This window comes from Caenorhabditis elegans, chromosome II (assembly GCF_000002985.6).
Source record: "Caenorhabditis elegans chromosome II".
NCBI classification, from domain to species: domain Eukaryota; kingdom Metazoa; phylum Nematoda; class Chromadorea; order Rhabditida; family Rhabditidae; genus Caenorhabditis; species Caenorhabditis elegans.
In genome coordinates, this window is record NC_003280.10 from 7,625,805 (window position 1) to 7,651,430 (window position 25,626).

A 25,626-nucleotide genomic window follows, 5' to 3' on the forward strand; every position below is an offset into this window, starting at 1 on the left:
CGTCAGTTGAAAATTGGAAAAAGTTGCTAAAACGGTACGTCTTCAAACTGACTTATCTTGAAAAATACAAGCTTAGAAAACAAATGATCAACTAACAAAATGATTAAAATTATGTTTTCTTTCTTCAGAAATACTTTTCATTGCAAAATACCAATTATTTGTTCAGTTACATCGAGTCAAAGGCATTTTCCCCAAAGCCATCAAAAATTTTGAAAACTTTCTTTTGTACCACTCATAAACCCAATTTTCATTAAATTTCTGGTAAAAAATTGTATTAAATAATAATTGTGTAATATTTTGCTACATTTTATCAATTTCAAGTTTTTTGATATTTTCATGTTTACCCAAGTTACATACCGTTTTTCGAAAAAATCCACTTTCGCTCATAAAGCTCTTCATATCCAACGTATCGACTTGAAATTTTGAAAAATGATCATTTTTTTGAGGTCTCTACAATGTCCTAAAAAATCTTTCAAAAAATCCTGCTCATCTCGAAAATCGTCCTCCGCTCCCAAAAATGAAATCGGACTTTTGCCTTTCGGAAAATGACCGAAAAATGAAATTGGGATATTTGAGCCGAAAAATATGTTTTTAGAAAGCTGAGAGCACGTTATTTACGAATATCGTGTTCATTTTTGATGAATCATTGTTTCAAATGACCTAAAATTAAAACATTAGCCTAATTTTCATTCTCACGTGACACTTTTTATTTGCTTAAAACCATTGAAAAACTGATCGAAAATTCCCATTTGTTTTCAAAAGTGTCACGTGAGAATGAAATTAGGTTCATGTTTTAATTTTAGGTAATTTGAATTAATGATTCATCAAAAATGAACACGATATTCGTAAATAACGTGTTCTCAGCTTTCTAAAAACATATTTTTCAACCCCAATATTCCAATTTAATTTTTTGGTCATTTTCCGAATTTTTTTTCCCATTTTGTTAGCATTAATTGTTTTCTAGACTTGTATGTTTCAAGATACGCCAGTTTGAAGATGCCGTTTAGCGAATTTAGGAAGTGTTGCGGACTTGGTTAGCACTTTTTGCGGGCAGATATTATTTTAATGAGGAGAATTTAGAATGTGTCTAGCAATTGAATTATAAGAAGCGTATGTTGTTAATGTTGTATAAAACAAAAATTGTATATTGTCTTTACCAGACATTGCTTAAGAGTTCAATAAGAGAACCATTGAGTCAGCACTTCTATACTCTTATTTCATCGGATTTCTAATGAATAAAAGTAGACAATGAAATATAGTAGTCAATAATTTTTTACTCAATAATGATTTACCGTGTTTTCAGTATTTTATTGTCACTACAGTTTTTTTGTTAAAAAAGCGGGACACGATGACTACTCGAAGCTGTGATTATAAATATTTCTCTCTAAAATATTATTCTAAAAATTTTGTGAAACGCTTTCAATGAAAATAACATATAATAATATCAAATTTGAACGTCTTTTATTGATTTTTTCTTCAAATTACCACATTCGACACGGAATCCATAGAGCTGTATAGAAATCTGATTTAAAGCGTGAAAGATGCAATGTGTACATACATATAGAAGCTGGAAGTTTGAACATTGGAAGGAGGAAAGGAACTAGAAGAATAAAGATTTTTGATAGAAAAAGGAGAAGCTTAATCTATTGGATCTAATTATTAATTTTGAAACAAAAAGTAAGAGACAGAAGAAAACGAGCACCGGAAAAAGTGCGAGTAGAATTTTAGGAAAAAAACATGAAAAACCCGATAGAAAGACAAAAGCAAAGAAAAGAGAGTTGAGGAGAGAAAATTGATTGATTGGTGTGGATGGGAGAAGCATAAGTAAATCTAACAGAGTCCTTCGACAGAAGTTGTTGATTTGGCAAGTTTCAGTCTCAGTTCATAAAGCAATTCGGATGGTTTTTGAGATGATTCTGTTTTGGGGGAGTGGGGGGGGGGAACATTTGGAGAGAGGTGAATTACAATATTGAAGAAAAAGAGAGGAGAAAGGGGGTGAATGACTAGATCAAAAAATACTTTTTTGGGAGTGTCAGCAATAGACAGAAGAGAAGAAAATTGGAAAATTGACAAATAAAACGATTGTCTATAAGCTGAGTGTGGCACCCGCTCACATTGTGTGTGTGTTGTGTGGTTCCTTGAATACAATTAATCACCTATCAGCACATCATCATCATCATAATCATCTCATCAGCAAAAAGGTTAAAAAGACACGTATTGGGTTCATTGGTCCTGTTCTTGTTTCAACAAGTCGTCATGCTATTTGTGCTCGTCATCTTCTGTTACAGTACGAGCTGTGTCAGGTTCTTCAGGTATTCGTGATTGGTACCATTCTCGATTTTCTTCGAGTTGATCGAGTATATTTTGAGCATCTGGATAGACAAGATCTGCCCATGTTTCGTATAATGGATGAACAATGTAGTCGATGAATCCGACCTTAATTATATTTATTTTTAGAGTTATTTGATTAAAATAGGGGTTTCGAATTTTTCAAAACTGAAGAAATATTTTTGATTTTAACATTTGATTTTAAATCTTGTTTCTTACCTGTGATTTTTCAATGGTCACATTTCCTCGATCGCACATCGGTGATATCTCAAGTCCAAGCTCTTTCTCTTTATCTCCCTGCCTCCAGTATTCTTCCATTATCCTTTGATTCCATTGTTGGTATAATTCGATTGGCTTAGTTGGATTTGAGAGATCAGCGAGATGAATCATCGATTGTAGTACCTGCAAAACTATGACTATTTGCATGATCAACATAATATTTTTTTAAACAAACCTGAATTTTGTCATTGTACTTGTCCAGCACAATCACATTGTTTCCAGCAACTTTCTTTGCTTCGACCATTGTTTTCAGATCAGCAAGAAGAGACATGTGCTTAGACATATCAGTTGCAAGTACCTGAAACAATCGACTTACAGTTCAAAACTTTCATTACTAAAACAAGTAAAAAAGGAGTCGTCATTTCCGTTTTGTACCCACACGTGATCAACTCATGACTAATCACAAAAAGAAGATGTTGTCACTTTTCAAATAAACAGCAGCCACCACCAACAAGTCCGCATTTTTCCTAATTTAATGTGACACTTCCGGTCCTTCATCTCTTTATCATTGCTTACCATATCAATGACAATCTTGCGAAATTGCAGCCGTTGTTTTCTGGACAAATTTGCAAGGAAATCACAGTTTGAATCTTGCAAAAGCTTGAATGCAACTGCCAGATGATGCTGCTCAAGGACACTTTCATCATTGTACATGATCGCTAATTCATTGTCTGTAACGATATCTTTTGTTTTTTTTTGGGAGAAGGAACATTTTCATGTGTAAATAGAATTACAGGGTGGCCGGAAACAAATTTTTAAAAGACAGCCTCTTGAACTTAACATTTCAAAAAGTGATGTATTGGAAAATTAATTTTAAAGAATGTCAATTGTTTTTTTGGTAACTCCATTTCCTTAATTTTTAAATGAAGATGAGTAATACTTAGTTTCCGATTTCTAATAGTCCAGAAGATGTCAACTTTTTGGTTTTCAACAATCTTTTATCTCCTTAGTCATAAAAGATACAAAATGTTCTCAATGATAAAACACATTTCACAACATAACCAATGTATGGTATCAGTTTATAACTTTTTGATATGCATGTTCTATGATTGCAAAGGAAAATAACAAGAACAACTTACTTGAGTTGATCAAATACTGATTCGTGAATCCAGGATGATCTACATCATGGACAGCACCGGCAAATATAGCTGCTAATACTTCAAGATCAGTGAAGACTTCCTGAAAATATTGGAAAAACTACAGGTTTTTCGATAACTCATGAAAACTCACTGTAAGGACGGGAGACATGAGCAGAACGTGCATTGACTGTGCAACATCGGCTGCATGAATAAAATTGTGATAATGATTATTACGATAGTGATGTTCAAGATTGAGCAAGTAGGTGACCAGAGTAGATTGATGAATTTCAAAAGTTTTAAAGAGATTCCGCTGGCGGAGTAATGAAAATGTAACGACAGTGAGCGAGTGATTTTTGGAAAGTTCGTCGATTTTGAAGACATCAGGTCCCCAGTCATCGAGTCGTTGCATATGAACAGCTATCTCACGTGCACAGTTTACACCGTATTCGGGAACATGGCCGTCATGTGATGGAGCACGAAGTTTTCGAACTCCTGAGATCTTATTCATGGCTGCTGTTTGAGCTTTTTTCAGTATCGAAAGTGTCATTGGTCCAGATGTAGAAGGGCCTTGTACCTACAAATTATGAATATTTATGTGAAGAAATAAGAAACAGGAAGATGTTCTAATCTAATGACTATCTAACATGTGGCTGATCTTTAAAATAAATTAATTAAATCGTCTATGTCGTATTTACTATGTTTGTTTGTAATTTATGTGTTTACCATGAGTTGTAAAATCACATTTTGTAGAAAATCCGAACAGTTGAATGAGTGATAAATAGAAATCATATATTAGAATTCGAGTAACTGAACAATTTCTTCAAAAATCGCCACCGTTACTGCAGAATAAAGAGTGTAAAGTGAGTGGCCAGTGATGGCCGAATCAGAAAAAAAAAGATAAGTGACCACAGACTGTGGGAAGATCGAAGAGACGCTCTGTTCTGATCGAGACGTGACATTTTGAGAAGCCGGTTGGCTGTTTGCTAGATGCCAGATATTACTTTTTCTCATCTACATTTTCTTTACAAAATCACCAAAGCGTTTCAAACGATCAAAGTGTAAAATTGAAATACAAAAGTACAGTACCTTGTGCATGGAAACGATTGAATTATTATTCCCATCTTCTTCGTCTTCGGAATACATTTTCATTAAAATTCAGATTTTAGCACAATCAAAGTGTCAAAAGTAGTACAAAAAGTATGTGTGTGAGTGTGTGTGTGTGGGTGTGAGCGACTGTGGGGATGTACTCATTGTGTATGTCGCTTCCATTTTTTGAAGAACAATCTTCTGACAAGCCCGCCCCCGACAGGTTCTCTTACCACACACATACATACGATCACATACATAGATACACATGCAGTCAGTTTGTTGTTTTTTATCGACAAAACACACCTCAGTGGGCACTTCGATCTCGATCGACGGTTCATCCTCTTCCTTGTCCATGTAGGTGGTGATCAAAAACTTGGAGACCTGAGTGCCGGATTTGGACGATTCAGCAAAGTGTGACAACTCTTTGTTGAGCATCTTGCGGAACTGCAAACATCAATTTATTATCATGTTATCATTGCGTGGCGAGAGAGATGCTAATTAGTTAGAAAGTCCCCTCCTCCCTCTCTCACTGTGTCATCCCGCCCCAAAAACAGTCACTGGAGGCCATGCTTAAAAATTGAGTGAAACAGAGAGAAAGAAAGGGGTCCATAGAGAATCACTTTCTGCGTCTCCATTTAGAAGACGTCGTGACAACCTGTTCTAATCACAATCACTATCGTCTCTGTCTCTTTTTCTCTCTCACTTTGCCCCCTATCATTATAAAGTATATAACAAATAATGACACCATCAATCTACAGCATCAATCACCGGAAGTCGCGCTTGCAAACCGCTACTAGAAGCCAAAGCACTTTAGCGTCTGGTACTCTCTGTGATTATCATGTTTCCTAGATTCTCTATTTCTTATCATACAAGATGTGCGCGGGTCCTTGCGCATGCGGACAATTAGACGGTTTCACAAAACGCTGATAAAGAGATGCGCAGGAGGTAAGAGGGTCCTTCCGAGTGCAACAATCTTAGTAATTGATGAGATTGGCGCCTTGACGCTAACACCGAACACTTGTCGCTTTTGGCCTCATTCAGACAGGCACCTCAGCCGGAAATACTACTGTAACAAATTTCAATTTATTTTTCTGATTTTTGCCCCATGACGTGACCCGTTTTTAAACTACTATAATATCTTGGCGCCTTGCCAAGTGCATTTTTCCATCGACCACCACACATCGGTTACGGTAGACAGACTGGATCCATTCGCATTCTCCCATTTTCATCCATACCTCTCTCGATTTCAACAACACTTTTTTACGAGCGGCAATCAAATTCAGGGGTGAGTGATATCGGTTACCGTAACCCATGTGTGTATGTACGTCTATATCTGCTATTTTTCTTCTTTCCGCTCTTCTCTTTCGCCTATTTCGCTTCTTTTTTCTTCTCATTTTTCTGAGTAGCGAATAGAAGACAAGTGCTATTTGGGATTGAGTTAGGCATCCCTCATGAATCTCCGATGACATTGTCCGGATTGAATTTGAATTCAGGGGCACATGAGGAAAAGCTGCTCCAAAAAAAGAGGGGCACATCTGCGTGCTTTTCGAACAAAAAGAATTCCAAAAGAAGGGAGCAAAAAGAGAAAAAGAAGGGTGTTGTTTTTATCGCACTAAAGTATAATCTAAGTTCCAAAATAATGCAATTTTCTAATTTAAATAATATCCCAAAACCTTACCTTACTGCTGGCCATCTCAGACACTGATCGATGAGTTTGAATTGTTTCCAGCTGATCAAGACACCAATCGAGTTCTTCTGAAATTGAATTGAATTGAATTTTGAGGAAAAAAACTTTGTAGTCTTTGGTTTACAATCTTAAATTTCAATTCATCTATAGAATTTCTGAAGAAATGCTAGAATTCAAAGCTTGGTTGTTTTCAAGTGAAACGAAAAATACAAAAAGAAGAAAAGCGTATCGAAAGAAATTTATGGCCGGGTCATGCATGAAAACTTTCTTGGCGCCGACGAAACAGGTAAACAGTTTCCGGTGCTAGCTTTGGAACTGATATTATTACTTGAAAAAGACTAAAGCTTATCAAATCTCATGTGGCTATCAATATATATCTAGTTTGATTTCAAGTTCTATTTGTAGTTAAAATTTTTGATAGTATGATATTAGCAAAGAAACTTAAATTTCATGATAGTCGTAATGAAAATTAGAATACGACTTACCGAGTGTATCATGCGCACAATGCACCACATCGTCTGGAAGCTCAATGTTGTGCAAAGGCGGCCGTTTCGCACTTCGATTAGCGTGTCGACTGTCGTCGCTGTTCTGAAATTTGAGATATTGAACACTCTCACGTCTTCAGTGTTATTTTGTCTCCAAAGCCACGTGATATCCCCTCAAAAACGGGCCCCCTGTTTCCCATTGTTCTAGAGTGTCGCGAAGGGGGTCCCGGAGACGACTCACTGAAGCTTTTTACATATGTACATACACAGAGCTCTCATTCGGTTTTTACTGCTGGTGGTTTGTCGTGTGAAACGCCGAAAACCTTTCCTCAATGGAAAAAAGACGGAAAATGGGAAGGAAATGAAAAGAAGAAAGTAGTAGAACTTTTTTCTTTCCTGTTTTCTCTTGTTTTTGCTCATTTTCGCCCCCTATAAGATCATATTGCTTTCAAGTTTTCTTATAAAGCTCAAAAGTCAATTAAATCTTTGGTTATTGCACTTTAAAAGTAACTTAACGAAATACAATGCGACAATTTTAGTGTCTGCAAATTGTTCAATTGAAAATAATAAAACGTTTGAATCAAAAACCACTAGACTTATAAAATGAGTTTTTTTCAATTCCATTCAACAATGTCTACAACTATGTCCACTTGTTTCTTTGCAACTCTTCGGAATTTCTTTTCGATTTTTACAAGTGGGCTTTGTCATAACATGAATATATCTTGTCCTTGGGGGATTGGTTATGGATCGCGAAAAATAGGTTTTGTTATTCACAGGACCACCACCCACAACTCTGCACAGCCGGCAAAAAAATGAGATGAATGGTGAGATATATTACTGGTGGACAACGAAAAAGAAAGGAAGTATTACATCTAGAACATTGTTTTCCTGTTGTTGCTTCTCTGTTGCTTCTATCAGCTCTTATTTTCTTCGCAATGGATTTTTAATCTCACCTGGATGTTGGTTATCGAAATCAGATTGGATCGAACGTTTCGAAGACTGGCAAGCAGTTGAGCAAACGGGGTTACAATCAGGTCGTCACCGTGTCTGAAATAATAAGAAATGAATAATATTAACAATTGGGTGGAATTGAATTTGATTAACTTTTATTTATTTTTCTTTCTGTAGGTAGGCAAGGATAGGATAGCGTGTCGGAAAATCGATTTATTTTATTAGTTTTCTCGTTTCGAGCGCTCATGCTGTTGTTTTTGTATTCATTTTTTTTTCTAAATATCACATTACCATGCCTGAATCTAGAAGTATAACATAAAATAATATACACAATGAGAGTTTTTCAAAAATCAACTATTATTCCTTTTCTATTTTCTTTTTCGACTTCTCTAAATAATTTTTACTGCAGAACATACACGAGCAACATGCAAAATATTTTCCATTTAATTGCTCACCGAAGAGTAAATCCGGACTCGCCGAACTTTCGACGGACACTTCGATTATTATTGTTAATTAAAGAGATTGACATTTTTATCAGGGATAAAGGGGCTTTCTTAGAGTATAAAAAGAGAATGTAGCAGAAAAAGAGAACTTGAAGTAGTAGAAGAAAATGAAGAGCAACACAGCGTCGTCTAAGGCTCAACAGAGGCAACCGCCGGAGCCGTAGACACTACACAACCCGCCCCATCGGTTGGGGACTCCGCCCTTTTTGTTTGTCACTGCTTCCATGGAGAACGTGTGTTGAAATGACGAAAGAAAAAAAGGAGAATGAATAGTTGGGAAGCGACGGGACCACTTGTTGATCTTCAACTTCTTTTTTTCCAGAAGTAACAATAAAAATGATTGACGAGAAAGGTCGACACAATAAGCTCGTCAGTTATTTTTTTCAACTACGAACCACAAAAACAATTTTTCGAGATTTTCCGAGAATAGGTATTATGGATGAATGATTTTGAAAAGTTCAGCATAAAATTCATTTTCTTAGGAAATGTTTCCGAAGACATGTGATTTTTCAACTATTTTTCTTTTACAATTCTCACATCTCTTCTTGTTCTTCTTCACAGAAAGACGACGAGGTCTTATGACTCTTCTGAAACCCATTACCAGGTGATCAAGATGCCGACCATATTTTTGTTTCCTAATGAGCCGAGAAAAAGAGGGAAAAGAATAATATGAACATTTGTAGACAAACAACAAGGTGTTTCTAGAATGTATATTCTCACATTGCAATCGGTCTATACAAGAAATTTCAGCGTGTCTCAAGTGACAATATAACCAAAACAATTCATTTGATGGCACAAACCTTCTAGACGGTCGTCTTGAAGAACAAGGCGTGAAGATCAGATGATAGTCTTGTGTGGTGGTCAACTTTTGAATGAGGAATGATAGAACAGTGAGAATTTTTAGAAAATTACTGAGGGTCGAAGGTGTGAAACCGAGGTGTGAAATCAGCAATTCGAATACACACGACCACGACCCGCCGCGCCTCCTCCCCTCGGAAAGAAATACTCCGAGGAATAGAGATGGATGGGAACACGGTGAGTGAAAGAGACAGAAAACGGCCCCGGTATTTGTTTGTTGGTTTGCCCTCAATCGAATTGCAAGAAACGGTGGGGATTTCTTTTCCTTTATGTGCGAAAGTGTATGTCACTGCTCTTCGACGACCTCAATTTTCCCGCCTTCTTCTTCGTCTTCGTCGTCTCTTGTCAATTCATCCTTTATTTGGCGCGGCCACAAAAGTACGACGGAGCGGGGAGAGGATCGGCGAATGGTTAAGGTGGAGGAGAGGGCGCGAGCGCCTGTGCGCGGCGCGGTACGTGAAATTGTCTGTATACACACGCACGCACACATGAGGCACACGCACGCAAACATACGCTACGTCACACGGGGCATACACGCGCAGTCGTCTATGGATCCAACCATCATTTGAAAGACCAGAGCAACACCTGAGGTCGCGAACCGGCGGGAGAGAAGCACCATCACTTCCGAACTTTCCACCTGGAGCCGGGAGCACACAAAAGAAGAGAACAGTTGAACGCATATCGAGATAAATGGACTGATAAGAGAGTTAGGCGGATCGAAGTTAAACAACTACAAGGTCTTTAGATGGTAAAGTTTGAAGGTGATGGTTCTATAAAAATGGGATTTAGAAAACAATTGGATTGAAACATCTAGAAGAAAAAATGCAATTTTAATTCATAGAGACTAACCTAATTATTAACATTTCCAGGTATGACTGAAGTAGTTCATGATTTTCAAATAACATTTTGTTCATTCTCAGACGAATATGTAAATATTGAATCGTTTCTTTTCGGTTTTCCTAGAATCTCACTGTTTATGATTTACAGTATGCATTGCATAAATATGTGAAAGACAGCATTTTTGTTTCACATTTTTTCAGAGCTTCTGTACGATAAAATTCAAAATGAATAAGTTCATTACTGAAGGGAAAAATGCATTTTTGGTTAATAAAACAAAATGTAGAAAATTGAAAAAAAAAAAAGTCCCTTCACAATTTTTCATTTTTATTTCGAAAGGGGTAGGAAACTAAAATAGGTATACCAATCTGATTCTGAAAAAAAAAGAAGCGCATTCCTCGATTTCATGTTATGACAAATTAAGATTTATTTAATAAATATACTTTTAAAATTCTAAAAATGATTCATAATTTTGAACGTTTTCTTTTCAGAGCTTCTTTGTGCAAGACTACAGACAAATAAATTCCTAGAGGCTACTATGACAGAGATTTAATTTGTTGGGTTGAATTTTTTTTTACTTAAAAAAAGGAAATATTATTGAGAGCTTACTTCTAAAAACTACGATTTTGAAGTCAAACGAAAACTAACTCACTGGCTCAAAAAAAAGTTAAAGGTTTTCCAGAAATGAGCAATTTTGTGTTAGATTCTACTTATTTGGCAAAATCAATTCTTGAACACATTTTACATTCCCAAAAACATCGTAGAAACCTAAGATAAAATGTGTGTTTTTCCTCAATTAGCTTTGAATGCTCTAAATGCTTTTATCTCGTCGTTGCCGCAAAAATACTAATGCTTGCGAACTCACTGACGGTTGGATCGTGCCCTCAGAAATAGACTTTTGAATGATCCAAAACACGATGGTGTATCTGATGGATGTCTCTGGCTTCGCCGATATTGTATTTCAGATGATGGCGATGGATTGATGACAGAAGATCCAACAAAAGACATGGATGGATATGTCGAAAAAGAGCAAAATGAACACTCGTCTTCGTTTTTTTTGTTGAAGACTCTCGCAAGAGAGCGACGCTGATTTGGTTGCCAGCCGGGCGCCGAAAACAACGGATAACGACGAGACGCGGAGTGTGTGTGCGTAACGTTGAAAACGAAGAAGAAGCAGAAGAAAAAGAAGAATAAGACGAGATAAAAAAAAATGGCACAGCAGTTGAAGAGTGGAAAAAGAATAAGAAGCAACTAATACGGGGCACACCGAATGGCTTTAGACGACGGATTTCTGGACAATTCGCACGTCAGAATGAGCTAATCATCTAATCATCTAGTTGTTCTGTTTTTCTTTTTAATTTGGCTGAAAATGGTTTGTGAACGTTGACCAAAAAGTAAATGAATATCTATAATTCATACGAAAATTATGTGAACTTTAAGTTCTACGCAGTACTTCAAAATGAGGCCTCTGAAAAAGTGCAAAGAGGCACTTCTTCTTAAGAAGACCACCATGAAGAAAGATCAGAAGATGGTTGATTTTGAAATGAAAACTGTGAAACGTTAAGAGAATGTGTGATTTTGTGGCATTTATGATAGATTAAAAAGAAGAAGGAAGAGAAAAAAACGAACTCAACAACAACTACGGCTTGGTCGTCGTCGTATTCCCTTTCGTGGTCATTCATACGGTCAAGAAAGATAGTGCCAAACAGCAGATGGGATGGATGATACTCGAAGGTAGTTCAAAGGAGGGTAACGTCTTCTCTTGTGTATTCAGTCGATTATCATCACACTGTTAAGATGAAGAAGCAGCAGCCTCTGCAGCAGCAGAAACAGAAGAATCAGCAAAGATACACGGGCGAAAAAAAGTGGGCGGAAATGACTTGGCGGACGAGATGACACTACGACGACGGATACTGTTTCTTTTTTTTGACGGCCCTGTCCACTGACCCTCACTATCCGACCTCGTAATATTCGTCATATATATCCTTCCAGCTTTGACAATTATGGACTCAAATCTTCTGGACGTACAAATAGTGTAACTGTCAGTATATGTGCGTTGCAGAAGCATTAGAAGTAGGTATTGAGAAAAAGAAAAGGTTGCCGCAGTTGATCACCGCGTCATTCAACATGATATCAGACCGGAAATAAGAGGACGGCCCCCGTAGGCGCAGATCATCTTTGAAGGTGTGTGTGTTCTTCTATCGGATTTGCAAAAATGGTGATCGTTAATGGATAAAGAATGAAAATTGACTCTTTTGCTAGTTGCCATGATCTTTAAACAAGTATACATCAGACTATGATATTGATAGTCAAAATGAAGATATAGTTCAACAACTACAAATCACAGTGTCAATTTGAAATGTGATAGACTTGATCAAAAAATCACTGTGGAATGTAGTAGTAGGAGAGAATTTTAAATTTCGAAAAATTAATGAATCTAATCTTAAATATGTCATAATTATTTACAGAAAATTTTAAAAATTTTACTGCTAATTAAACTTTTTTTAAATTTCAGCAAAAGTGAACAAGAGCAAAAAAGACATTCAGAAGTTTGATCAAGTTTTAAATTACTTAATAATAATAATATTTCAGACCAAAAATAAATTCATAAAAAGAAGATAAAATCTATAAATTTTGAGTGGCGCATTAAAAAATTAATGTTTATTTTAATTTTATTTAGAATGATAACTTTTAAATTTAAATTTACTACAGGTAATTGCGATTTTACAATTTTAAAATTATCAGTCTGATTTTAATCAAATCTCATTCAGATCAACAGGAGGAGTATTGAAGTTGCTCTAGTTAAAAATCGAAGAAATTTACGTCAGTATTAGAAATCACAAAATTTTTTTTGAAAAATTGCAAATTATACAAATTGGAACATGAAAACTCCTAAACAAAAATTTATTGTGGAAGGTAATGTTTTCGGTCTAGTTTCCAAAAAATGTTAAACAATAATGAACTGATAGCCATAGATCATAGACTTAATGATATGTAAACATTGAAAAAATATGTAGAGAATTTAAAGTTTAATCAACAGAAAGAAAAGGTAAGGAATCATTGATCAAAATGTCTGAAAGAGTTGTTTGTAGAGACAAAAAATTTACAAATAAGGGATTCAAGGTTTTGTGATGTATCAAAAATTTGCAGAAACTCACACCATAAATTGTCTAGATTCATCGTCCAAATTAATCAAAAACACTGATTTTGGTGGGGAGCTGGCATTTGTTGGAGAGCAACATGGCATTACCACGACCATTGTGAGCAACACAAAAATGGTCGATCACTCTCTGGCAAGAAGACAACTGAGGTTGCAGCATGATAAACTCGGTGTGACGACTCTCTGATAAGCGATGACAAACGCTAGTGCATAGACGAAACCCGCTCGTTTCAGGCGGTCGCCGGTAAATGTTTGGGTGCATCAATTCATCGGAGCAACGTTTGGCATCAATTCACGTGAAGAAATTCGAAATTCGAAATTTCATGTTTTTGATTTGTTTTTTATCGAACTTTATTTGATTGTTATTGATTATTCTAGTCGCTTAGTGGAAGTCTCTCACAGTGTTTCTCAATTCTTCCAGAAATCGCACATTAGGTTCTGCAGGAATCCGGAAGGCCACGATTTTTGTACTTATCAGAACATGGTCACAATCAATGAGCGCGGCGACCTTCTGACGTCATGTACACACAACAAAATGCAAAGGTGATAATTACGCAGCACACTTTACGAAGTGTAATGATCATTCAATTTTTTTCTGAATTTTTTCTGCAATTAGATTCTCTCGCCTACTTTTTTTGTTCCTTCTTATATCCTTCAATACATAATTTTGCAGTATGCTCTTGAAGTTTTGAGTCCGCAGAGACAAGATGAAAGAGACGCAGATATGACGAGAAGTCTAAGAGATAAATGTTGTGGACCAATGATTCCCCGGGAGTCTTTCCACCAACTGCCACCCGTTTTTTTCTCTAGTTTTGCGAAGCCTCCTAGCTTGTCCTAATTGTGTTCAAAACGAGCAAAAAAGAAAAAGATGACGATTCCTTCGTTTTTTATTTTTTCCTCATCTTCTCAAGAAACGACAGCTCCGATGAGGCGATGGTTGATGACAGGAAATTGACAAAAGCAGAAAGGAGGAGAAGACGTTGGGATGATGATGATGATGCTTCAGAAGACGTGTTGAGGAGCGTTTTGACATACTACTCAAGTACTTCACCCGAATCCTCATATATTCCTTTTCCAATTGCTCCCTACATTTGATGAAAATTCGAGGTGGCAACACACCGGCCAACCCAACCGAGAAGCCAACAACAGGCGGCTTCTTTTTCTTCTATCTTTTTCCACTCTTCTTCATCTTCAAGCTCCACCAGCTCCAGCAATACTCCCAACTCTCTCGTGACATCGGTCATCGTCGTCGCAACATTTATGGGGCCGTGGCGTTGCGGCGCCTGTGAGAAAACAGCATCCGTCAGGAGAGCACAACGGGATTATTACACACTCTTTGGAGCCAGGAGAGTGGCGTAGGAAAATTGCTATTGCAACTCGTTGGGACCTAATTGATTGAGTTTTTGATAATCAGAGAAAGAGAAAGTCAATGTTATTTTATCGGAAACCTCTTTGATTTTTGCTTGGTCAAGTAAAAGAGTGTTTGTGACAGAAATTCGATTTTTCGTGTGGTAATCGTCATTCGTAGTTGTTTTGTGCTCCCCGCGCACAAGGCCTTCTACCCGCGCCACCCTCAAGGGGCTCATATCGGTCACACCTCAAACATGCGCTGCTCTCGTTTTCTACTCGCTTCACATACACTCTCACATCGTCACAACTAACACTTCTTCTGCTTTTCCCTTTTTTGTTGTGTTGCTTCTGCATCTGCTGCGGCGTAGGTCTCCACCGATTCTTCAACACTTTGTAATTCATTCTTTGATTCATTTCATCCATAAAAAGAGAAAGATAATTTGGAAGTGGTAGTGAGTGTGTGTGTGTGTACATGTGTTGAAAAATGAATGAGGAAAGGCAGAAGAGATGCTCCAGAGGCCATGATTGAGGTGGAGTGGCTTCAGCTTAAGAAGACACAAGCCATGAGACACCTCGAAAAAAAATTTCAGAGATGTCGCTGGCAGCAGCGGTTGGCTCCAACTCCAGCTCCAATAGACACACTAGCTCTCCGCACACATACACACAACAGCGTCAACAAAACGTTCGAAATTTGTTTGGCATGCATTCAGCATTCTCAATAGAGATGTTAAAGGAAAAAAGTCATATGTAAATTGTATAGAAATTGAATAGTTTGTATGGAATACAAATGATATAAAATGATCATGATGACGATGATGATGATTATTGGGTCAAGAAGAGCAATTGGAGATAAGAAAAAAATTTAAGAGGATAAAAAGATAAAAGTTCGTTGATTCAGAAATTGAAGTGCTTCCTTCCGGAGATTAAAAACAAAACCAAAAGAGGAGAGTAAGAACAAAAATAAAAATTGCATAGTACTGGATGGTAAATCATAAGGAAGTTTTTGAAATACATATTTCAGAAAATTGAACATAAAATTTAGAAAAAGAGAACAATCAGATGACCATGTTCATCATGCGTGTGAAGTTTGAGAAATTGAAAAGTTAGTCAAACAAAGAATAGGGAAAGATGTTTTTTCGAATTTTTCAACTATTTATCAATATTGTTTTTGAAAAATCTTGATACCTAAAGAAAAATGTATAAAATAACGTACCCGTGCTCATTGGACGCGATTGACGACGCCCGACTGACTGGTCGTAACGAAGACGCTTCTCGAAGATCATCACTGGCACGGTAGAGAAACGACTCCCGTCTCGCATGTACCGAAGATGAAAGTGATGGCGTTAGATGAGCACCTCCAAGTCCATCAGCTGCAGTTGCCGAGCCGGCGCTGAACGTCGACACGGTAAGCTCGCGTGGTGGGTGGTAAGATGAAGCGGAAGAGGTCAATTTGTGATTACTGCCCGGAATAGTAACAGCTGATGTGCGCGGTGGTAATGCTGCGGGCGGTGTTCTCGACGTCGACGAGGCCGACGGCGAAGAGGTTCGAAAGAAGTTGTGCAAGTGGAGTTCGCGTCGGAGGCTCGAGAATCCGAAGCCTCCGCCGCCGCCACTACCACCTGCCGCCGACGACGACGACGACGAGCCGCGTCTTCGTGGCATTTGATATGACGAACGACAACAAGAGCAGAGCAGAGTGGCCCCTGGGCAGGACACGACAACCCGCTACTCTGTGCTCTGCCGCTGCTTCTACTGCTGGCTTGCCCAACTCGTCTTCTTCGTCGTCGGCTCGCGCTCCGAGCCATCATTCTCTCTTCTCTCACTGTCTGAGTTTCTTTACTTCTCGCCGTTTTTCCGACTTGTCTTGTTCGCTTCGGCACGAGTGCGCCACGCCCTCCGCAGACTAACCGGGTCCCTGCCTCCTCCCCATTTTCGTTGCATATCACTGCGTCTCTCATCAGTGGTCCCTCATCTTCGGACAACCCTGACACACACTCTCACACTCACAAGCCCTCATCTTTTTTCCTTTTTTCTCTTTTCTTCTTCCTTACTACATTTTTCGACTGCCCGTTTTTACACAATCACTCAAACACACGCACACATTGAAGACATACGCACGAAAATCACAGCTCTGGAATCTTATTTTGTTTATATTTACTCCCTATTGCCTCCTTTTCTCTCTCGCTCTCTTTCTTTTTTCACACAATCGCAAAGCTGTCCATGTCAAAGCCATCGTCATTAACAAGTCATTGTTTCTCAGAATTTTTAATTGATAAATGCACTAGGTTGCACTCTATAGGTTTACTGTATGTATGAAATTGTATGTATCGAACTTAATTTGAGAAGGAAGAGGGACCATGAATAATTGAAAAGTTCGGAAAATTAGCTAGAGAAGAAAAAGAAAACATCATACTGAGAGAGGAAAAGAAGTCTAATTAATAGTTAATAAGAAGCTGAGATATCTAATTTTGTTTCAATAAAATAATTTTTAAAAGCCACATTCTAACAACTTGTATTCATATTCTCTACTAGGTCATTATTCCATGCAAAATGTGTTCATCTAATAGTTACCTCCTGGATCCTGGCACGAACCACACCGTATGTCTTCTGGACGTCATATCTTCGTCGCGAATCTGGAACGAGACGCCGCGACTCGAGTCGTAAGCAGTGGTCGGCAGTTTGGAGACGAAGGAGGCCGGCAGGCGTGTTCGTGAAGCAACAAACAGTGATAGGCAGTGATCTACTCTGATTAATTTAGTACTGTTGAGCTACTGAGTTGAGAATGAAAACGAGTTGATTGAGAGAAAAAGGTAAAGACTGAAATAGAAAAAAAAATTCATGGGAATATGGAAGGAAAAGTAAAAAAAGTGAATGGGATACTTAGTCAAAATGAATCGATTTTAGCATACGAATGTGGTGGTTAGAAATTGGTTTTTTATGAGCACTTACTGGTCTGATCTCGTCAACTATTTATGTTTTCAGGCAAAAATGCTAATATTGCTCAGCAAGTATCGACGTCATTTGAAAAGTTTAACCCACAAAATTTGGCGATTTTGAAAACAGGACGAATTTAAAAATAAATTTCAGGAAAGTAAAATTATACCTCGTCTCTAGTTTCTAATAAGAGTAAGAGCAAAATCTCTGAATTTTTCGTTTCATTTGCTCAGTTCGATATGCTTCAAGTGGTGCTAAAACCACTAAAGTATCCCTCAAGAAGCATGAGTAAAAAATCATAAAATCAGCCAGGTGCTCTTGCATGAAGAACTTCATGTCATCAATCTTTCATTGATAGCTCCACCTGCTTTGTCTGCTTTTCCTGGTGGCTGCACCCAACACACAGGAACCTCCATAAAATTCTTGTGGGACCTACAGTAATCACATCGTATGAACTCGCTGTTTTGGAGTTACCGACTACGAACAAAAATTTATTCGAGAAGTGAAAAAGAAAACAAAAATCGTATCAATGTTTTTATATGAATCTACAAATAGAGAACAACTAGTGGGAATTAGGGAATATATAATTCTGTTTAAGGCAATTTATAGAGAATCCAAAATTTTCTCCCCACAAAAATTGTGTTGATTGGGTTAGGAGAAAGCAGGAGAGACAGACTGCGAACACTATTAGTACATTATTTATTCGTAGTAAGGACAGGAAGTGATAGGGGGCAGGAGAAAACTAGTTATTTTATCATGAAACGTGATACAATAATACATAACTACGAGGGGCGTCGGGAGCGACACGAATTCTAGATGTTAAAATGAATGAATGATTGTCCGGAATGTAATACTGGGACAGAAACAAGTATTAATTATAACCTCTTGGCACATACTGACGGAAATGGAAAAGAGCTCCTCCCTGTGAAGGGTTGGACGGTAGAAGAGGTACTCGAAAAGACAATAATGAAAGAATAGAAGAGGGGGATGAATGACTAAAAATGAATCATTTCGATTCGAATTGGATCTGCTTTTTCTCATTATTCTCTCACTTAAAACAGCAAGAGAATCCCACAAAAAGAGGTTAACTAAAACAGAAAAAAGAGAGCACATATGCGAGTTGAAAATGAGTTGGAAGCAGCTTGGATAAGTTGTGCAAGAAGAGAAAAGGAAGGCACCCCATTTGCCCCACAAGGTACTTTGCCACCACCACCGCCCCATTCACTTCTCCAAAACTGCCCTTGTTTCATATAAAAAGGGTCCGACTTTTCTGTGTGAGCAGAGCCCAATTGCAGCAATGTGATCTCAGAATATATAATTCAACAGCTAGCTGACTGGTTTTTGAAGCGAACAAAATAAATATGTACGCCTACACTTATGATACATTAATATTCAAAAAAATGTATAATTTCGTCAGAATGTATCTATTTAGCAGATTAAATAAAACAATTTTTCTAAAACTTAAGAATTTCAAAATTCAAAACCAATCCACTCGGAGAAGTTGTTTCCCTGGTTGGAACTTTTTTATTGAAAAAAGCGGAGCAAGCTTGTACGGAATGACGTGATGTCGACTACACTGTTAAATATTAAACATTTGATCGGAGGTCTATAATCCCTATAGGTTATTTAAAAGTTTATATTAATATTTCAGGGAAATTTGGGATGGAGCATCAGCAGTGGGAAAATTGTTTTTTTTTTGCACAAAAAAATTGGAAATTTTGTTTGCGCGACTCAATTATTTTAAAAGTGTATCAAACAAATTATTTAAACTACAAATTAACAATTATAATCATGGTTAAATTGTTTGTACCAAAATTTTTTTAAATTCTCTAAATTTCTCAAAGAGTCCAAATTTTCCGAAAACTTTTAGTTTACCAATACTTTGGCTAGAAATTTGATAATTTGTTTTGAACTTCAATGGAAAATTAAACTATAATACACTTTTAAGATTAATTATCTTAAATACAATTTTATTAACATTTTATTGATTGTGGGTTTAAAAACTGTTACCAGTTTCTTAGTTCAATGGTTCAAAAAATCATAATCAAATCAGAAAGTTTAAAAGTTTTTAAACAAAAAAACAATGTTCCTTTGATAAAATTATAAAATAGTACGATAAACGCTATTTTTCTCAGAAAATCTCTACATGTTTTATTGGTCATTTCCGTTAACCAAAACGAGAGAACCACCAAAAGAAACGAGGATTCAGATGTGAATGGACTCTTGTGAGAGCCACTTCTCAATAGACTCACATACATTTTCTATGCTCTCTTGACTTTTTAGATTTTATGAAATCGTCACTTTCAATGATCAGAATTTGCAACAAAAAAGATATATGTTTGTATTTGTAGAAGTAGATTTTGGAGAATCAAGTGAAAACTTATTGAGCGTCTGCTGTTCTATATCAATTGGTAGGAACTAGTGTTCAGAAGAAAAAAAAACAAGAGTGTCAAGAGGTATTCATCCGGTAGCAATAAAAACTGCTCACCGTTGATGAATTTGTTTGTCACTTGTTGTCTCCGGAGAGATTTTTTCTAATTTTTAACTTATTTTCATTCTTTTTTTTTTGAATAGGCAATATGTCTCGCAACGCAAACTTTGAAATGTTCTCAACAATCTTTTGTTGGTTCCCAAAATTCAATAGGTATTGAAAGTTGAACCTTTTGTGTGAATCAAAAAATGTTTTTTTTTTCAGAAAAAAAAACCGTGATGAAAATTCATGAAAATTCATCCGAAATTAAAATATCAAGTTTTTTGCTTATAAATTTTTCACCTAAATTCAATTTAAAACAAAAAAAATATTATTTTTAGATTATTTGAGTTTTTTTTTCAAATTTAAAATGAAATCTGACTATTTTTGAAAACGCCTTTCAAGAAAAAAATGTCTGGAGAAATAAATACGTTTGATTCGAAGGATTTTTTGAAAAACAAACCCTCCCCCGAATTTTAAAGAAAACTTCTTTGAAAAAACAATTTGGTTGCAAGCCACGAAATTCAGCATTTAATAGTAAAAAAAGAACAATAATTCTCAATTCGTAGCTCAGTTTCCATGACGCGACAAACACTAAAAAGTGGTGTTGGTAGTGACGAAAAGCCATGTCTACACTGGGAGCAGAAGTCTACACGGCAATGAAGATTTTGAACAGCTGTGAACATCGGAAAACCTTCCAAAAAACGTATAAACTTGATCGGAAACGAGAATCAGGAAACCAAAAAGAGACGAAAAAGACTTATAAATAAATAATAAATGAGAAGGACCAGGAGATCCGAGATTCTTTTGTAATGTGGGCATTATGCAATGAAAATACTTGAAAGAGAGAAAAGGAAATATCAGATTTCAGAAATGGTATATATTTTCTATGAGATGTGATTCACGTGGGTCGAAATTCTGAATGGATCAGGAAGGGGTTCTTAAGAAAAAAGATTAAATGAAAACAAAAGATGTTTTAAATGCCAACGGAAAGCAGTTTTAACGATTGAACCATCTGTTTTGCAGAATGAAGTAAATTCGATGTTCTTCCCTAAGAATTATAGCTGTATATTCTTCAATATGAAAAGTTCAGAAAAATATTTATCAAACACTACAGGAGGATGTTCATGTACTAGAGAAGAGCAAAATGTTTAATTAAAGCACAATTGGACGGAGCATAATCTGGAATAAAGCTCGGGGAATAATTTCCAGCTAAGTTTTCAGTTTTTCAAATATTACAGTACTTTTATGAGGAGATTTTTTTGAATGAGCATGAAAAGGTCCAACTGAAAAACTAATTTTCAAAAAATTCAACAATTCCACCAAAGTGCTCCGTTTAAAAAACTGTGAAAAATTATGAAAGCTTTTTTCGAAACTAATAAGATCAGGAAGTTTTTAGCGGAAAATTTTCTCAAAATTAGATCAAGGTTTTAAGGAAGAACAAGGAGAAGTTGTAGAAAAGGGATGTTAGTGAAGAAACTGAGATGAGAAAGAAAACACGGAAAAGAAGAAGGAAAGACGTTGAAAAAACTAAGCCACAGAGAGCATTTAAGAAAATGGAGAAATCAGCAAAAAATAGGAGCAGGAGCAGGAAAAAAAGTAGAGAGAAGGCGTAAAAAATGCAATGAATGATTAGTCTTCAGATAGAAAACACGAAACGAATCAAGAGTACACGAATTGCCGTTTCGTATTTCAAGTTAGCTTCTCTTGTAGATGACATCGTCACCTTCAAAACAAAGAGTTCAGGCGCTTGCATTTCCAAAATTGAGAAACGGCAAAAGCTCACGTTCTTGGGACTCGAAGCGTGTCAGTTGGGAACACAAAGTGGTCGAACATGGAGCTGATTCCGAGGAAAAAAGGGCACCCAAAAAACGAGGAAGGAAGGTCCGATTGGGTTGTTGGAGAGCTGTGAAGAGATACGAAGAGGATGGAGAGAAGGGAGAAGATGACGATTAAACCGGATATGCAGTTTTCTTCTCTCACCATCTCCCATTTTCAAGCAAAAGAAAAACAACGAAGAGCTGACAGAAGGGTCATTTCAAGCACTGTTTGAAGAATAAAATCACGTCATTTGAGTGGTGGGACAGGGGCATTTCTGATTGGATCACAAAGATTTTCAAGGAATAAGAGAGGGCGTTGAGTTGGAATTTAGAGAGCTCATAGCCAGATTTGAGTAAGTTTTATTTATTTTTATAAACTATTCGAATAATTCGGGTTTATAAAATTTTTTAAATAACCAAATACCGCTGGCAGAATTTTTCCAAGCATATTCTTTATTTTTGTGAGACTTAATTTTTATATTTCGAAATTCGAATATCACACTTCTCAAAATCTTCGCCCAAACTCTTGGCAAATCACCAACTTTTCCTGGTCATATTCCAAAATTAATTTTCTTTTAAATTAAGATTTTGTTTTCTATTATATTTCGTTTTTTATACGTGGGTTTTACCAATTGTTTCTATTGCCACTACACTACCTTTTATTTAATTAAAAGTATATCAGAATTACAGAAAAACCCATTGTGACATTTTTTGAAAGTCTCTCAACAATTGATAAACTTTAAACTTTCAGTTATGAATTGTTCCTTCACCAATAAGTTGTTAAACTCATAGAGAACACATAGGTGTTTAGTAATTTTTCATGTCTTTGAAATTTTCCTATAATTTGTTAAATTTAAAGAAAGGAACTGAAATTTCTGAGGGGCGAAAAAACATGTTTGAAGAAAGCTTGAAGTGAGGTACTAAGATATTCAGTATTTATAAAATATTCATGTACTTGTTTGAAAACTTGTGAATGGCGTTAAAATGTGTTCCATCTTCGTCACAAACAACATTCAAAAATGACATGGAACGCTCAGAAGGGGATTAGAAAGGGATTGGGTACATAAGTTTTTTTCTTAAATGTAAAAAACAACAAGGTGAGAAACAAAATTGAAATGAAAAATAGTGTAGTAGATCAAAACTGGAAGTATGAATGACTGAATGCATCGGCGATAGGCCTGTCACGCGGGGAAGCATGCATATCACGTTACCATAATACGACGAGAAAAAATGGAATCGAATGAAACTCAAACTACCAAAGAATGGCCATAATGGATGGCCACAATGACAGAAAAAGGTGGCGCATAGCTCATTCACATGCAAATTTGAACATGACAGATGATGAAAAATCGGGCAGTAAAAGTGATGGAAAAATGGGGAAAACGAGAAAAAAATATGATTGTAGATGTTGAGGGTGGAGTTGGTGGATTCATATAAGAAGAGTGAAGAAATAAAAGAACTTTCAGACTGAACGGAACGACGGGACGGAAATCTTTTTGTTAGAGTCTTGTTTGGAAATGGCGAACACTAAAGGCGACGTCATCAGTCAACAAAACAAGTTGTGCTAACCAATTTGGGTGTGTTTGGACGGGAAAAGGAAGTTTTTGTTCCGATTATTTTCAGTGTTTGTGATACGGGTACAGTTTAAATTTATAGTTACGATTCGAGAAAATTGAACGTACATACGGTAGATGTATATTGAGAACGAATGGAAAGTTTTAAGTTCGAAAATATATTTTCCAGTTTGCACCCCTACTGACCTATTTTTACAGTTTATATCTTTCTCGAGCTGTTGCAAAATTGTCAACTACTAAAAAATAGAGACATATTCAAATATAATTTTTATCGGGCGTATTTTGATGAAAAACAGAATGATATGTGCTATTAAATACATAAAATATTTGAACCTAAAAACTAACTTCGAATTTATTTCCTATTTCTCTTATTGTCTTGAAAAGTTGCAGTTATAACTTATCATAGAATATTTGGCAATTATTCGACTTCATGGAAACATTTGGCAATTTTTTACAGTTTTTGATAAAGATGAGGGACGTTTTTAGCGCAATAATCTCTCTTCACTCCCATCTGTTTTACCTATACATTTTTGAATCACAAATTGACCTCTTTCTGTAAAAAATTAAAGAAAAAACTCACCAACTGTAATGATCGTGCCTTGACGGAAGAGCTGTCGATTGCCACGGTCGCAATTTAAACTGCTTCCGACGAGCCACCCCGTTCATTCCGTCTTCGTTCCTGAAATTCAATAGGTGATTTCGAACAATTAGAAATTGAAAACCGTCGTAGATGTCTTCGAGATCCGCACATGCCAATTTTTCACAGAAATCCCGAAAATAATATTCAAAAATTTCGTTAATATTATTTTGCACAAACCGAAAATAAAATTATAAAAAGTGAGGTATATTGAATCAAGAGAAGTTTGACACTACACGCGGTTTCGTAAAAAAATTCATTTTTCTTTTTTTTTGGCGTTGACAGGTGTAAAATTGAAGTTTCATGACAAGTGTATGGCCTCCATGAGCCGCCTCGTTTCACTTTTAACTAGTCTGGCTCTAGACGACACAGCAACAGGCGATTTTTGCGTTTTGAACTCTTCCTACATATATCTCGAGTTCCACTTCCTACCTGCTGTTCGAATCTATACTGACCAATGACATTTTTTTATTTGTTTCTTGAGTACAGAGAATAAAGCAATCAAGTTTTTGAAATGACGATTGGAAAAAAGTGAAGATATATTATTGAATGGGATTGGCAGGAGAATGGATCTCTGGGGGAAGCCAGTGGATCACGTACGTGAGAGCAACATGACGAAAACTTCTGACCTCATTACAGCAGCTGACATTATTTTTCATACTTACGGAAAAAGAAAACAAATAATTTATTTGGATAATTTATTGGTTAATATGAGTTTTTTAAGATTTAAAAAACTTCCATTGTAGAAGCATATTAGTTATTACGATTTTTATATATATATGAGCTTTTGAAAAAACAACTGGTTTTGAGAAATGTTTTTAGCTTATCTCTTAGGAACTCAAAGTGACTCACTATCTTCTTGAAAAAATATTTCTAGCAAAAAAATGACACAAACCGTTTAATGGAGAAGATGGGCATGAGAACGGCTAGCAGCAGAACGACGAGATGGACGTCAGGCTGATCTGTTGGCAATGATATAAATACTGCATGAGCTTGAACCGTGAGCAAAAAGATAATAACTGAGATAGGATGAATATTAAAATATAGGCATAATAAGGACAGCATGACGAAGAGGGCAACCCAAGAAATAAACTCGTTTCGATTGTGATGGAGAAGCGAATCGGGGTGAAAAGACGAGAAAAGGAAGGCAGAAACATGCAAACCTTTTCCGAACTTCGTGCCTTTTCTCACTTTCTCAATAGCAGAAAAAGGGAGGAGGTCTGAGTTTTGCGTGCTGGATGACCTGGTCACCTGACACACAGACTATAATAAAGGGGGAAACAGTGTGCGATTATCTGAATAAAGACGACGATGGTGGTGGTGGCGAAGAAGAAGGCGACGATGATGACGACGATTTAGACTTATGTCGTCTTCCCATTATCGTCCGTAACACGGGAAAAGAAGGACGGGGGCGGGAATGGAAGCCTTCCTTCTTCTTATTTTTTTTTCTTCCTTCCTGCAAGCTCCTTCTTGTCGCCGAGAGTGGGGGAAACGACAAGTGGACCCCGTCGAAAAAAAAAGAGAATGAAAAGAGCAGGTCGAATCGGACAAGGATTAGAGAACGAGAGGGCCAATGCTGTGAGGC

The 25,626-nt window shown here is 36.6% G+C and overlaps 1 protein-coding gene and 2 non-coding genes across 10 annotated transcripts; 2 read left to right on the forward strand and 1 right to left on the reverse strand.

The window, feature by feature from the left end:
• Positions 1 to 1,445: 1,445 nt before the first annotated feature.
• On the reverse strand, positions 1,446 to 25,442 carry pde-4 (the record flags this gene model as incomplete). Of its 8 annotated transcripts, none has more annotated exons than NM_001393119.1 (13): positions 1,446 to 2,436; positions 2,548 to 2,730; positions 2,783 to 2,905; positions 3,124 to 3,278; positions 3,687 to 3,786; positions 3,838 to 4,260; positions 5,079 to 5,219; positions 6,454 to 6,530; positions 6,948 to 7,050; positions 7,901 to 7,994; positions 15,820 to 15,996; positions 23,985 to 24,083; positions 24,937 to 25,442. In NM_001393119.1, 12 exons carry the CDS (start codon positions 24,068 to 24,070, stop codon positions 2,260 to 2,262), a joined length of 1,839 nt encoding a protein of 612 aa, NP_001379885.1. The 8 variants fall into 8 exon arrangements, with proteins under 8 accessions (NP_001379885.1, NP_871945.1, NP_495601.1 ...); NM_001047333.6 differs by having other exon boundaries at positions 2,260 to 2,436; positions 24,937 to 25,106; NM_001306543.3 differs by having other exon boundaries at positions 2,260 to 2,436; positions 24,937 to 24,959.
• On the forward strand, positions 7,182 to 7,394 carry R153.9. The gene has a single exon (NR_051355.1). It is a non-coding gene; the product is annotated as an Unclassified non-coding RNA R153.9 (non-coding RNA).
• On the forward strand, positions 9,652 to 9,797 carry R153.5. Its single transcript, NR_051356.1, has one exon. It is a non-coding gene; the product is annotated as an Unclassified non-coding RNA R153.5 (non-coding RNA).
• Positions 25,443 to 25,626: the final 184 nt, after the last annotated feature.